This window comes from Eumetopias jubatus, unplaced genomic scaffold (genome assembly GCF_037043125.1).
Source record: "Eumetopias jubatus isolate StellerSeaLion01/CBP00866 unplaced genomic scaffold, mEumJub1_p1.0 scaffold_6, whole genome shotgun sequence".
In the NCBI taxonomy this organism is placed as follows: Eukaryota; Metazoa; Chordata; class Mammalia; order Carnivora; family Otariidae; genus Eumetopias; species Eumetopias jubatus.
The window spans coordinates 83203528-83217371 of NW_028274812.1; the positions used below are offsets into that span (position 1 = coordinate 83203528).

The following is a 13844-nucleotide window of genomic DNA, read 5'->3' on the forward strand; positions in this document are numbered from 1 at the left end:
TCTTAGGAAAATCAAGTTGCTGAAAGAAAAAAAAGTATGTGCAATTATGTAAAAGTACTAGTGAAACTGTTCAAAGTGTTTTCCTGTAAGAGAATAGGTTGAAAAGAGCAGATGGGGAGCTCTGGGAACCTTGAACTGGGTGAAAACTCAGGTGGCACTGCTTCATGCCCTGCTTTGAGAGGAGTCTAATAGGTTTCTTCCTTTTTCTCATTGAACATTTGTTCTTTATTTACTCTGATATTGCCCTTCTGGATTAAATAATAGATTTTTAAAAAACCAACACTTGATATGCATAGAGAATTTTTTTTTTTTACAGGTTTTATTTATTTGACAGAGACACAACGAGAGAGGGAACACAAACAGGGGGGCTGGGGGAGGGAGAAGCAGGCTTCCCGCGGAGCAGGGAGCCCGATGCGGGGCTCCATGCGGGGCTCGATCCCAGGACCCCGGGATCATGACCTGAGCTGAAGGCAGACACTTAATGAATGAGCCACCCAGGCGCCCCGATATGCATAGAGAATTTTACATAAGTGTCATCACACCTAAATGCTTTTATTTCAAGTTCAACCTCCCTTCTTTTCTTGGTTCTAATCTCCAACTTACCATTTTCTTCTTTCACAAAATCATCTCAGACAAGTCTCTGTGGGTATGTATAGGATATTTTTGTCTCAATTTCAGAATAGTCATGGACTCCTATGGCTTGTATCTGCTGCCAGTAATCTTTCTTGTAAAGGAGAAAATCTGACGTTGTGGTCATATGGGTACTACTTAGAAGGAAAGAGTCAACATCGAGTCTTCGTTCTACTCTGATGTGGCTTCAACTGAAACTGAGTCTGTATTGTTTTTGAGTCTTAAATGTTTGAAGTTCACTCTACCTAGGCTTTTCTTTGCTTCTAAAAATAATAAACTACTATAAATTCAGCTTTGCATTTTATTTCTAAGTGCTTATTTAAAACTGGAGCGGTCATCTGTTAGTGGTGACTAAAGGGTACATGATATACTCCACTCCCTTGGTCTTTAGATTTCTTTAGATTGAACTTTAGATTGAATTTTTTAAAAAGATTTCATTTATTTGAGAGAGAGAGAGCAAGAGGGGGGGCAGAGGAAGAAGGAGAAGCAGATCACCCCCCGACCCCCTCCTAGGCAGGGAGCCGGAGGTGGGGGGCTTGATCCAAGTTCCTGGAGATCATGACCTCAGTCTAAGGCATACCTTTAACCAACTGAGCCACCCAGGTGCCCCAGTTACCTTGAACTTTTTAAATGAAAATTTTCATAACCAAACATTGCTGCGTGTTGGTTCTTTATCTTAGCACCCAGCTGTTAACAGTTTGCTTCCTTCTGGGAGTCTGGCACTGGAGTTCCAGCTGCCAGGAGTAGAGCAGGAAGCCAAAATGATAGAGCTGCTAATTATCACTACAAAGGCAATCATTATAATATGTAAATATATCAAATTAACATGTACAGCTTAAATTTACACGTTATATGTCAAATATATTTCAGTTAAAAAGAAAAAAGTGGGAAAGAGGACTAGCCATCATCCCGCGCCAGGACTCCCCGCTGCTGCGGTTACTAAGGGAAGAATCACCAGCACTGCTGGTGTCTCACTTGCAGCAAACCTCGCTGAAGGTGGGATGACCCCCACAAGACTTGAGGACAACAGCAGGGGAGTCCTGGCTCCTTCTCCCAATTTCCCCCTTCCTCGTCGTCAGGTGTAGGAGCTGGGAAGTCGGGGGCTGCTTCCGGTGCCACGATATATCCAGCCACGTGGATCGGGTTGGAACCAAGTTTTCTCATCCCACATCAACTAGGGTAAAAACACCACACGCTTTAAGAAGTTTTCCATCGAGGACGGACTCGATGGGCTGGAGAAGTCTCTTAACCGGCAAAACCAGATTCTTGCGGTTAAAGAGCACGAGGGAAGCACCAGCCGGTGGCTGGGAAGAGTGCTGCCTCGGGCTGCTAGAAAACCAAGAGGTCTCACCTGCATCTAGGTAGAGAGCAGCCTAGGGCAGATACTGGCTGCTGGAGGAAAGGCCTCTCCCTCCCCTTTTACCTGCCAATTAATAGACGCTAGAGAAATTCAATTATTTATTAGGGAACTTCAATTCTTTATTAGAACTCTTTAGATCAGTGTTTGCAAACTTTTAACATGGGGGCGGGGACCAATAACTACCCACACCATTCTTTCCCCAGCTTCTGCATAAGGAAGCAGGACTTAGATGAATAGAGCTGCAGTAAGGTCTTCCACTTTATCTTTGCCTGGCTCCTGCTCCCAGGCCCCGAGTGCTTTTATGACCTGGTAACCGGGCCCTGGGTAGCGTCCGGGGACCGCTGGGTCTCCGCCTCCCGGGCAGCCTCGGGGGACCGCTGGGTCGCCGCCTCCCGGGCTGCGCCGGGGGACCGCTGGGTCGCCGCCTCGCGGGCAGCCTCTGGGGACCGTTGGGTCGCCGCCTCCCGGGCTGCGCCGGGGGACTGCTGGGTCGCCGCCTCGCGGGCTGCGCCGGGGGACCGCTGGGTCGCCGCCTCGCGGGCTGCGCCGGGGGACCGCTGGGTCGCCGCCTCGCGGGCTGCGCCGGGGGACCGTTGGGTCGCCGCCTCCCGGGCTGCGCCGGGGGACCGCTGGGTCGCCGCCTCGCGGGCTGCGCCGGGGGACCGCTGGGTCGCCGCCTCGCGGGCCGCCTTCGGGGACCGCTGGGTCGCCGCCTCGCGGGCCCGCTTCGGGGAACTCTGGGTCGCCGCCTCGCGGGCCCGCTTCGGGGAACTCTGGGTCGCCGCCTCGCGGGCCGCCTTCGGGGAACTCTGGGTCGCCGCCTCGCGGGCCCGCTTCGGGGAACTCTGGGTCGCCGCCTCGCGGGCCGCCTTCGGGGAACTCTGGGTCGCCGCCTCGCGGGCCCGCTTCGGGGAACTCTGGGTCGCCGCCTCGCGGGCCGCCTTCGGGGAACTCTGGGTCGCCGCCTCGCGGGCCGCCTTCGGGGAACTCTGGGTCGCCGCCTCGCGGGCAGTGTCGGGGAACTTCTGGGTCGCCGTCTCCCGGGCAGTGTCGGGGAACTTCTGGGTCGCCGCCTCCCGGGCAGTCTTCGGGGAGCTCTGGGTCGCCGTCTCCCGGGCAACGTCAGGGGACCGCTGGGTTGCGGCCTCTCGGGCAGCCTGGGGGGACCAATGGGTCGCTGCGTCCTGGGCAGGGACCTTCTCTGAGCCTGGAAGAAGAACAGTGTGGAGACTTTACCCGTGTCCCCATATTCTTTCCACAAAAGGATTCATGCGTATGGGCTGGGGGGTTGGGGTCTGGAATTTGAGGTCAATTTGGCCTTCTAGATCCCCTTGCAAGAAGAAATCTCTCTCCTGGACGGACTGAGAGGATGAGACCGCTGCTCGGTTTCATCCAGAAAGCATCAATCAGGATCCCTCCCAAGGAACCCTGGCCTGCCCAGGGTGCCCCTATTTATCTGGTTCCGTACTTTGTGCCCGGAGTTGGCGGTGGTAGTCAGCCAAATTCATGATCATCTTGGATACATCTTTCTGGTAATAAGGCCGACCAAATATCAAGATCTCAGCCTCGCCCTCGGGGTCCCACCGATTAACGTGAAGCAGGGTCTGCGACACACATTCGACGTGTGGGATGTGCTCTCCTCCCCGGCCTGCGCAGGAAGCAAAGAGGCTGTGAGGGGTGGGATTTGGGAGGAGAAGGCTGCGGGAGGAGGCAGCGCTGGATTGCGGCTAGGGCCAGTGGAGAGGCTTGCCCTGGGGAGAGGAGAGGGAAAGACCGCATTGGCACCCCTCTCACCCACTCACCGAAGATCGCTTCCACCAGCCAGGCCTCGAGGTGAACCGCCTTCGGACTCTTCAGGTACTCGGAGTGGAACCAGTAGGGCTGCTTGGTGAGGTTACCGAGCACCGTGAATAGCGTCCCTTCTCGCTGCTCCAGCTGCACGAGCGTCGGAAACCGCCTGGGAGTGGCCATGCTGCAGCAGGCCTTGCTGGTAGCGGCTGTGCGGCTGCCAACCCGAAGGCCGAGGTTAGGACCAGCTGCCGCAGTTGCGGCGAGGCCAGGGCCTCATTTCAAGGGCTTTTGGCAAGCTCCTCCCCGTCCGCGCCCTTTTCATTGGATTCCAGCCCTCGCCTCCCAAGCTTCGCTGCTGGGGCTTCTTCCCGAGATCGCCCGAGTGCACTGAGTCGAGCACCTGGGCGCTCTAGGAGGGGCCATTGCTCGGGACCCGCCCTTTTCCCAGGCTCTGGGACCCCGAGGCGGAGCGCCCGCGTGGGAGCTCTGTCTGGAAAGCTGGCCTCTGGGAGGTGAGGGCAGCGGCAGAGAGGTAGGGAGGATCCAGCGTCAGGACAACACCTTTAAGAGAAGCGAACTAGTCTGTGCGGAGACACACGTGCTTTCCAGCGGTTCTAAGGGGACCAGCATTCTTGAGGGGTTGGGATGACTTTTTCATGGAAAACCTAATGAAATACATGGGAAAAGTCAAAGCTTAAGGAGTAAAAAAGGTATTCAAGGGCTAAAGTAAGTTCCATTTCCTCCTGAACCCTGACCACCGAGTTGCCTCCCCAGAGGCCATCACATTTCCAGCTTCTTCCTTAACCTGCCAGAGACAGCTGAGCACACCCAGCAGTATATGGTCTATGTGCTTTGGGCGCCACAGGGGAATCCATTGAAACTTTTTTTAATTCTCTAAGTAATACAGTATTTCTGTGTCTTGTTTTTTTTGTCCATCTTAAAGCATTACCCATTGACTGCTACTCAGGAAGATAAAGCTGTATTGCTCTTGAATAAGTAGTTGGTGTGTCATGCCCAGACCCAGCAGTGAGAGATCCCCAGAACTCAGGCTCATCCTTGTATCCTCCATGGGAGTTCTGTAGGCCAAAGAAGTGAGTGAGAAATTTGTAGGTGTGTGACAACATCAAAAGTCTTGAGAACTAAGCAGAATATGAATTGAGAGCAAAAAAAGGGCAAAATCCATTCAAAGGATCACAGGATGGAGTTATAAACTTCTGTGGGTAGGCAGAATGATTGAGTGTGTATATAACTGACACCCAGGGATCTGGGCTTCATAACTGTCCCCTCTGGAGGTTATGGACTCACTAACATAGCAACTCTAAATTGAGTTTTAAGGTCCCATCAGTGTTGCCAACAAGAATCCAATCCAAGAGGTATTTCCATGAAAATCTCTAGTCTGTAATCTCTTTGATGATATAGGATAATATATTGTTTCTTAGTGGGCGTAAGAAGATACTTAGGGTTCTATGCATGTTATTGTCATTTATGTGTATGCGTGTGGAATGCATGTGTAGAGATCTTTTACTTCATTGAAGTTTTAGAGTTGGGTATAGAAATATTTGAGAATTAAAACCATAGTATTAATAATTTTGTTTAAAAGGAATCTCTCATTTATGTAAAACTCATGGTTTTTACTATAGTTATCTTTCCTACTTTGTTTCTGATTAGCTTGCAGGAAGCTGAGGATGAGGTAGCAGAATTCCAGGAAAGAAGGAGAAAATTAGAGGCAGAGTTGTGGGCACAATTAGTTCAGGCCAAACGAAGACATAGAGACTTGCAAGCTGGTAAGGAGACCAAAACATGAAGTGGAAGTATTGAAGGCAATTGTGGCAGGAGATACTGATGCCTCATGTGCTAGGTTTATTAAAATGAGAAATATATTTTTTCAGGTGGAACTTAAGAGCAGTAGTCCACAACAACAGAATAAGCTTCAAGTGAAATTTTGAAATAAAATTCATGAAACCAAGGGAAAGGTGGTTTAGAGTTTAGAAGTTCACTTAGAAACTTCATAGCTATCAGTTTTCTAGCTATAATGTTCCTATAATTTTCAAAGGCTCTCTGATTGTTTTGACAGATAGATTGCCTCTTCTACAGGACTTTAAAATTACATATATAACATACACAGTTATTTCATTATTGTTCATTGTCCCTTCAGTTTTGGAGTCTCATTTGGGTTAAAAAATTAGCTTTAAAAAGGTGTTTTCAGTAGTAAAAAGTTTAACCCTTTTCATTGCTCTTTACTACCTGCCTTAGACAAATGCTTGGGAGTGTTTCTGTGTCTGGGGAGTGAATGAGTTTGGGGAAGGTAGTGAGAGACATCAGGTAAGGGGTAAGGAATTTGGACTCTTGGTGGTAGTTTACAGTGGGCTTACCCTGGGCTGCATTCAGCCTGAGAGAACCCAGAGGTTCTCTCACCAAGTTCATGGTATTTGAGGCAATGGTTTCATTATTTTACTTCTCTTCAGAGAGAGACTTCCTTTCATTTTGATAGAGGAAATCTATTGCTTTCTGAGGAAGAATGAATATTTTGAGGCCTTGCATGTTGGAAAATATTTTTATTCCATCCACACAGTAGATTGAACATTTGGTCTTAGAATTCTTTTTTTTTTTTTTTAAGATTTTATTTATTTATTTGACAGAGAGAGACACAGTGAGAGAGGGAACACAAGCAGGGGGAGTGGCAGAGGGTGAAGCAGGCTTCCCGCTGAGCAGGGAGCCCAATGCGGGGCTGGATCCCAGGACCCTGGGATCATGACCTGAGCCGAAGGCAAATGCTCAATGACTGAGCCACCCAGGCTCCCCTGGTCTTAGAATTCTTGATTGAAATAATTTTTCCCTCAAAATTTCATGCTTCACTTAATTATCTGCTAGCTTCCAGTGATGCTTTTGAGACGTTTAGGCCATTCTGATCTTAATCTTTGGTAGATATTCTTCAATTATTTTATTAAACTTTTTTTTCCTTGTGTTTCCTCTTACCTCTTTCTAGAACTCCTGTTATTTAAAAGTTGGCCTTCTGGACTGCTATTCTTCTTTTTCTTTTCTTTTTCATCTGCCCTATGTTGTTTTTGTTTGTCTAGTAAAAAACTAATTGGAAGCTCTGAGCATGTATGTTTGTTTACATCCAACATTCACTGAGGGAGATATGAGTAGAACTTTTTCTTGAGAACCCTAGTGCAGTCTCATCCGCCCCTCCCCCCGCCCCCATAGGCCAACATATTCATGATCATTAACATGGCAGGCCCTGGGGGCACCTGGGTGGTTCAGTTGGTTAAGCAACCGCCTTCGGCTCAGGTCATGATCCCGCGGTCCTGGGATCGAGCCCCACGTCGGGCTCCCTGCTCCGCTGGGAGCCTGCTTCTTCCTCTGCTTGCCACTCCTACTTCTGTGCTCTCTCTCTCTCTCTAGCAAATAAATAAAATCTTAAAAAAAAAAACAAAACGTGGCAGGCCCTCACAGCCAGCTTCTGGCACAGAGTGGGACAAGGGAGGGAATGGCTCCCACAGGTAGTGAAGTGAAGGGAGAGAGGGGCAGGAATTGACCCACCGCAGCCTGGATACCTCCCACCCCAGTCCTTGAGCTTGCACCACAAAGGGCCAAATTGGCCCAGCTAGGTTTTTGTGATAGACCCCAGATTCTGGGCAACTGCCCTGGATCCTACCCTCTACCCCGCATTAGGTGATTATTGTACACGTGGGAGGGAAATGGGGTGCTTTTCTCCTTTCCTTCTAGATGCTACAGTAGGCCCTGAGGAAGAGGTGGTGCCAGAGCTCACTCTAACTCCAACCACATCCCCAAGTCTATACTGGCCCCGTAGTTGGAGTTGAGCAGATCACAGACCAGGAGCAGGATCCCAAAGTCTGAGGTGGCCCCTGAGGTGGGGACACGGCTGGACTCATTTGGACCTAGCTTGCCTCATCTTAATGCTTCTGCCGCAAGAGTATGGCCAGTGACTTTTCTTTCTGCCCCTCCATTTCTTTCCTTTTTTTTTTTAACGTTTTTTTTTGTTGTTGTTGTTGTTTAAAGATTTTATTTATTTATGTGTGTGAGAGAGAGAAAGAGCACAAGCAGGGACAGCCACAGGCAGAGGGAGAAGCAGGCTCCCTGCTGAGCAAGGAGCCTGATGCGGGACTCAATCCAAGGACCCTGGGATCGTGACCTGAGCCAAAGGCAGATGCCCAACCAACTGAGCCAACCAGGCGCCCCAGTCCACCCCTCCATTTCTTTTCCACAGCCTTTAGGCTCCATTATTTTTATTCTAATAGATTATTTTCCCTTATTGTTTGAGATTGGAAGAAAACACTTCTTCGTTAAGTTTGTACTGCACAGGCAGGATGCGGGGTTTTTCCCTACTCTTAACAGAGGGCTAGCCTAGAGGGGGTGGAGACATCACAAAATCCAGCAGGTTTCCCTAGGGAAGAAGGAATTCTGTCACATCAGCTCCTGTCCCTAGCCTTTCAACCATTTGTAACATGTATAATTCAGTGGCATTAAATGTATTCACAATGTTCTGGAACTATCACCACTCAAAACTTTATCATCCCTGCCAGCCTGCCCTACAAATTGCAGACTTGCCAGCTACACAGTCCCATAAGCCACTTCCTTGATATAAATCTCTTTGTGTGTGTGTGTCTGGTTCTGTTTCTTTGGTGAACCTTGATTGATAAACTCCTTGAGGACTTGAGGACTTTCTTTTGTTCTCTAACTATATCCTCATGCTTACCCCGTCCTGGTACTTGTGACACCATATTACAATTGCTTCTTTTGTTTTTCTTCTCCTTTTGGGGGCAGAGATTGTCTTTCAGGAGTGTACCCAGCATCTTTCAAAATGTCTGTCATACTGTAGGCACTTACTCTTTGATGAGTGAATGAATAGTTTTAATTTCTTCTATATGGCTGGTGGTTTTTAGGCTGGAAGTGAGGACTTGGGCATGAGGGAAATTTAGGAAGAGCTAGGACTTTAGTCCTTACCAAGTACCCAGTTCTGTCAAAGGCTTGACTTCTCCTGAGAGAGGGATAGACAGACAGACACACAGAAGGAATGTGTGTGTGTATATCTTTTAATGGGAAAAGCATGTTTTTATGTGAGTCTGTGGAAACTAGAGGATGATAATGAAGTTCCTGTACTGTTACCAGTGATTGTAGTCCTTACCAAGTACCCAGTTCTGTCAAAGGCTTGACTTCTCCTGAGAGAGGGATAGACAGACAGACAGACACACAGAAGGAATGTGTGTGTGTATATCTTTTAATGGGAAAAGCATGTTTTTATGTGAGTCTGTGGAAACTAGAGGATGATAATGAAGTTCCTGTACAGTTACCAGTGATTGTTCTAGAGAAGAAACTGCAATGACTAGGCATTTCCAGGTGATACCTGGTATAGTAGAAAGAAGCAGAAAGTTATTTTTTTTTTTAAGATTTTTTTACTTATTTGACAGAGAGAGACACAGCGAGAGAGGGAACACAAACAGGGGGAGTGGGAGAGGGAGAAGCAGGCTTCCCGCGGAGCAGGGAGCCCGATGTGGGGCTCGATCCCAGGACCCTGGGATCATGACCTGAGCCGAAGGTAGACGCTTAATGACTGAGCCACCCAGGTGCCCCAGAAGCAGAAAGTTCTAAGTGAGATAAACTTAAGCCTCCAAGTTTAAAAACACATTATAAAGCAATAGTTCTTTCTACAATGGCCTCATATTTGGAATGCCAGAACCTTGAATTGTGTGGTGACGTTGGTGAAAAAAGAAAAAAAAAACTAGAAATTTCCAGCTATGGGAAAGAGCAGAGAACTTATAAAAAGTTCAGTTATATGCAAAAATGTACCCATAAGTGATTAAGTAGACAGCATTAAACAATAAGTTAGAAAATATTTAATAAATGGAACTAGGTGGTGACTAATGATGAAAAATAACATTTACATTGGTTTACATCTTATTTTTTTTAAAGATTTTATTTATTTGACAGAGAGAGAGACAGCGAGAGAGGGAACACAAGCAGGGGGAGTGGGAGAGGGAGAAGCAGGCTTCCCGCGGAGCAGGGAGCCCGATGCGGGGCTCCATCCCAGGACCCTGGGATCATGACCTGAGCCGAAGGCAGACGCTTAACAACTGAGCCACCCAGGTGCCCCTACATTGGTTTACATCTTAAAACGTAAGTGAAACATTCTTGATCAATTCAAATAAATACAAGAAGAATGATCAAACTTATACAGCCTTTATTGAGTCCCTGCTCTTGTGGACAGTTGGGGAAAGGTGATGGAGATGGGATGTCAAAGTCAGGTGTAGGGGCGCCTGGGTGGTTCAGTCTGTTAAGCGTCTGCCTTCGGCTCAGGTCACGATCCCAGGGTCCTGGGATCAAGTCCCACATCGGGCTCCCTGCTCAGCAGGAAGCCTGCTTCTCCCTCTCCCACTCCCCCTGCTTGTGTTCCCTTTCTCGCTGTGTCTCTGTCAAAGAAATAAATAAAAAACCTTAAAAAAAAAAAAGGGTGTATACCCTCAGTAGCACACAGTTAGGTGCTATAAAGATGACTAAAGGATAAAAGGTAATTTCAGTTGGTTAACTTACCCAAGCTTGATTTTCAGGAATTATGTTCTTTTCTTATTTCTTTTTTTTTCTCTTCTCGAGTATTTCTGACCCCCCTTAAAGGCAGTCTGGCAGAGGTGCTACGGGGTCTCAGGAACTTCATTCTCAAGTGTTAGTCCCTGAAAAAAATTGCCCAGGTATAATATGCCAATGGTGCTATATCATCTTTACAAGGATTACTCACAGTGTTATGTATTGAACATACGACCTTTGGAGCAAGTGGGCTACCATCTCCCAGATCCTCATAGAGGCAGAGCAAATGTTAGAGGAAGGAAAAAGCCAAGTTTTCACTTCAGTAATTCCTTGAAGTGTGCTGCAACATAGGAATGATCCAACCTGCCCGTGTTACTAGATGAGTGGAAAACTCTGATTTATTTTTTAAAAAAGATGTTATTCGTCAGAGAGAGAGAGAGAGAGAGCACAAGCAGGGGGAGCGGCAGGCAGAGGGAGAAACAGGCTCCCGCTGAGCAAGAAGCCTGTTGCAGGACTTGATCCCAGGACCCTGGGATCATGACCTGAGCTGAAGGCAGACACTTAACTGACTGAGCCACCCAGGCATCCAAAAACTCTGATATAAGCAAAGTGCCAACAAGAGATTGCCTTTGATTCTTGCTCTTTGTAGCATTTCTCAACTTTTCACCTCTTTCCTTACTGTAAAAACTCTGGATTTAAGTAGGAAAATGAAGCAGTTGAAAAAGAAAAGGAAAAGCAATTTTAATGTTCAAGAAACTCAGACCCTTTTGCAAGAAATTGCAAAAAGAAAAGAAGTAAGTTTTTCCAAGCAGCTCAATATAACAACATGATGAAGCCGCTGGCTTCGGAGGAGATTCAGCAGGGTGTCAATGCCATAGGAGAAGGAGAACAGAGGACAGGGAGGGAAGTGAAAAGAAGGCACCTTGACCTTGGCCGGCGGGCACCTATGAAGAGGAAGAAGATGAAGCGAACAAGAACATTAAGCTGGGGGTGCCTGGGTGGCTCAGTCGTTGGGCGTCTGCCTTCGGCTCGGGTCGTGATCCCAGGGTCCTGGGATGGAGCCCCGCATCGGGCTCCCTGCTCGGCGGGAGGCTTGCTTCTCCCTCTCCCACTCCCCCTGCTTGTGTTCCCTCTCTCTGTCAAATAAATAAATAAAATCTTTAAAAAAAAAAAAGGACATTAAGCTGGCTGGTTCAGGATGTCTCCCTCCCACATCTGATTTAGATGACTGTCACCGAAGAGATAGATGAAAAGACTGGATTCTGATATGATACAGATTTTGATTGGCAAAATGTGGCAGATTTTAGGGATGCAGGTGGATCCTTAACTGAGGTTAAGGTGCAAGAGAAAGAGAGAGATCCCCAGAGCCCCGATTTTGAGATTGAGGAGGAAGAAGTGTTGTCATCAGTCATACCAGATTCCAGGAGGGAAAATGAACTTCCTGATTTCCCCCACATCGATGACTTTTTTACTCTGAACCATTTAGGTCTGCATATTTGCTGATCAACATAGAGAAACAGAAACTGGAGTTGGAAAAACGACGCCTGCATATTGAGGCTGAAAGGCTGCAGGTAGAAAAGGAACGCCTAGAGATCGACAAGGAGTGGCCACAGAATGAAAGAGAGAAGATGAGGCCACAGATTGTCAACTCTGACAACCCCTTTTTGGAAAATGAACTTGGCCAAGGACAAAAGTCCATACTTCAACCACAGGACACAGAAACAGAGAATTAAAACTTGAGAGAGAACGCTAACAACTGGAAAAAGGTTACAGTTCTTGAAGTTTTTTAAAAAATATTTTATTTATTTATTTGAGAGAATGAGGGAGAGAGAGAGAGCACATGAGAGGAGGGAGGGTCAGAGGGAGAAGCAGACTCCCCACTGAGCAGGGAGCCCGACACGGGACCCGATCCCGGAACTCCAGGACCATGACCTGAGCCGAAGGCAGTTGCTTAACCAACTGAGCCACCCAGGCGCCCCAGTTCTTGAAGTTTGAATCAGAGAAGCTGCAGATTGAAAAAGAACACTTATAAGTAGAGAAAGAGAGACTTCAAATTCAGAAGGAAGGGCACTTGCAGTGATTTCTTTTGGTCTCCATTTAGCAAATGTTTGTAAACCATAGGTTTTTCTTTGTATTGGGTAATATAAAAATGGTTGCGAGATTAGCTATGTTTTTTTTTCCTGTTTAATGTCAGTGTTTTCAATTGGAAAAAGATAGATATGTGTGGGTAACTGTATACTTAAATAGTACATTACATAAAAACTATGTGCCCTAGCATAAATAGTATTGCAAAAACTAATGTGCTGTACTCTTTGAATTAGTAAAATTGCATAGAATCTTGTATAATCTGTGCACTCAGTTTACAGTTATTTCTATGTAAAATTCTAGCTTGGCGGTGTTTCGTTTTTTTTTTAAGATTTTATTTAGTTACTTGACAGAGACACAGAGAGAGAGGGAACACAAGCAGGGGGAGTGGGAGAGGGAGAAGCAGGCTTCCCGCTGAGCAGGGAGCCTGATGTGGGGCTCAATCCCAAGACCCTGGGATCATGACCTGAGCCGAAGGCAGATGCTTAACGACCGAGCCACCCAGGAGCCCCTAGCTTGGCAGTTCTTGATGGCGGGGGGAGAGGTAATTCTGACTCCCAAAAGACATTTGGCAACATCTGGAGACATTTTTGGTTGTCAAAATGGGGGAGTGGAAAAGGTTGCTCCTGGTGTGTAGTGGTAGAGGCCAGAGATGCCTACTTATATCCTACCATGCACAGGACAGCCCTCCACAAAAAAGAATTATCCAACACAAAATGTCAATTTTGCTGAGGTTGAGGAACGCTTTCCTAACCTGTGTACCTCTATAGCTTAGGTTTATAGTTTCAGAATATTAAAACCTCAGATATTTAAGATATTAAGATAGTTACATAAACGGCCAAAAACTTTAACCATGTAACATTACTGTATAGTATATTGAACATAGGAAGTGATGAAGATTATAGGTATTTTATTGCCATATTTCCATCTATGAATAACCTGAGATTGAGAAAATAATACAGGAAACATCAGAGATTGTCTAAAATGGGTCACTTTGAAAAGCAGTTCATTCATCTAGTTACTGATGCTTTAGAAGCAACACATACTTTTTAAGTTTTAGTTCCCTTTTTTCTTTGACTTTATCATCTTAGTTTAGATACAAAAATTGTCATTTCAATCATGTACTGAAATCTTAATATAAGTGAATGGTTGAAGCTAGTAAAAATGGTATCAATATAAAAATGGTACTTGTAGTCCATGAGCTTGAAATCAGTGAGTTAGTTTTTATTTTTATTTTTTATTTTTTTTAAGATTTTATTTATTTACGTGAGAGAGAGAATGAGAGATAGAGAGCACGAGAGGGAAGAGGGTCGGAGGGAGAAGTAGACTCCCTGCTGAGCGGGAAGCCCGATGTGGGACTCGATCCCGGGACTCCAGGATCCTGACCTGAGTCGAAGGCAGTCGCTTAACCAACTGAGCCACCCAGGCGCCCTAT

At 46.7% G+C, this 13844-nt stretch overlaps 1 protein-coding gene and 1 pseudogene across 1 annotated transcript; one reads left to right on the top strand and one right to left on the bottom strand.

Moving 5' to 3' along the window:
- Window positions 1–2289: 2289 nt before the first annotated feature.
- On the bottom strand, window positions 2290–4016 carry KHDC3L (KH domain containing 3 like, subcortical maternal complex member). The gene is made up of 3 exons (XM_088023752.1): window positions 3793–4016; window positions 3459–3638; window positions 2290–3197 (listed from the first exon to the last, which is right to left on the bottom strand). Exons 1-3 carry the CDS (start codon window positions 3959–3961, stop codon window positions 2290–2292), a joined length of 1257 nt encoding a protein of 418 aa, XP_087879878.1. The 5' UTR covers window positions 3962–4016.
- A 7015-nt stretch (window positions 4017–11031) lies between these two features.
- Window positions 11032–12404, top strand: LOC114204390 (myb/SANT-like DNA-binding domain-containing protein 4; annotated as a pseudogene).
- The last annotated feature ends 1440 nt before the right edge of the window (window positions 12405–13844 follow it).

Excerpts from the sequence above, each read along its gene's own strand:
- KHDC3L (XM_088023752.1), bottom strand. The coding sequence starts at position 3,961 with ATGGCCACTCCCAGGCGGTTTCCGACGCTCGTGCAGCTGGAGCAGCGA. Across the intron at positions 3,639-3,792 it reads GCTGGTGGAAGCGATCTTCG|GCCGGGGAGGAGAGCACATC; the intron begins GTGAGTGGGTGA and ends CTTCCTGCGCAG. Across the intron at positions 3,198-3,458 it reads CCGCCAACTCCGGGCACAAA|GCTCAGAGAAGGTCCCTGCC; the intron begins GTACGGAACCAG and ends TTCTTCTTCCAG.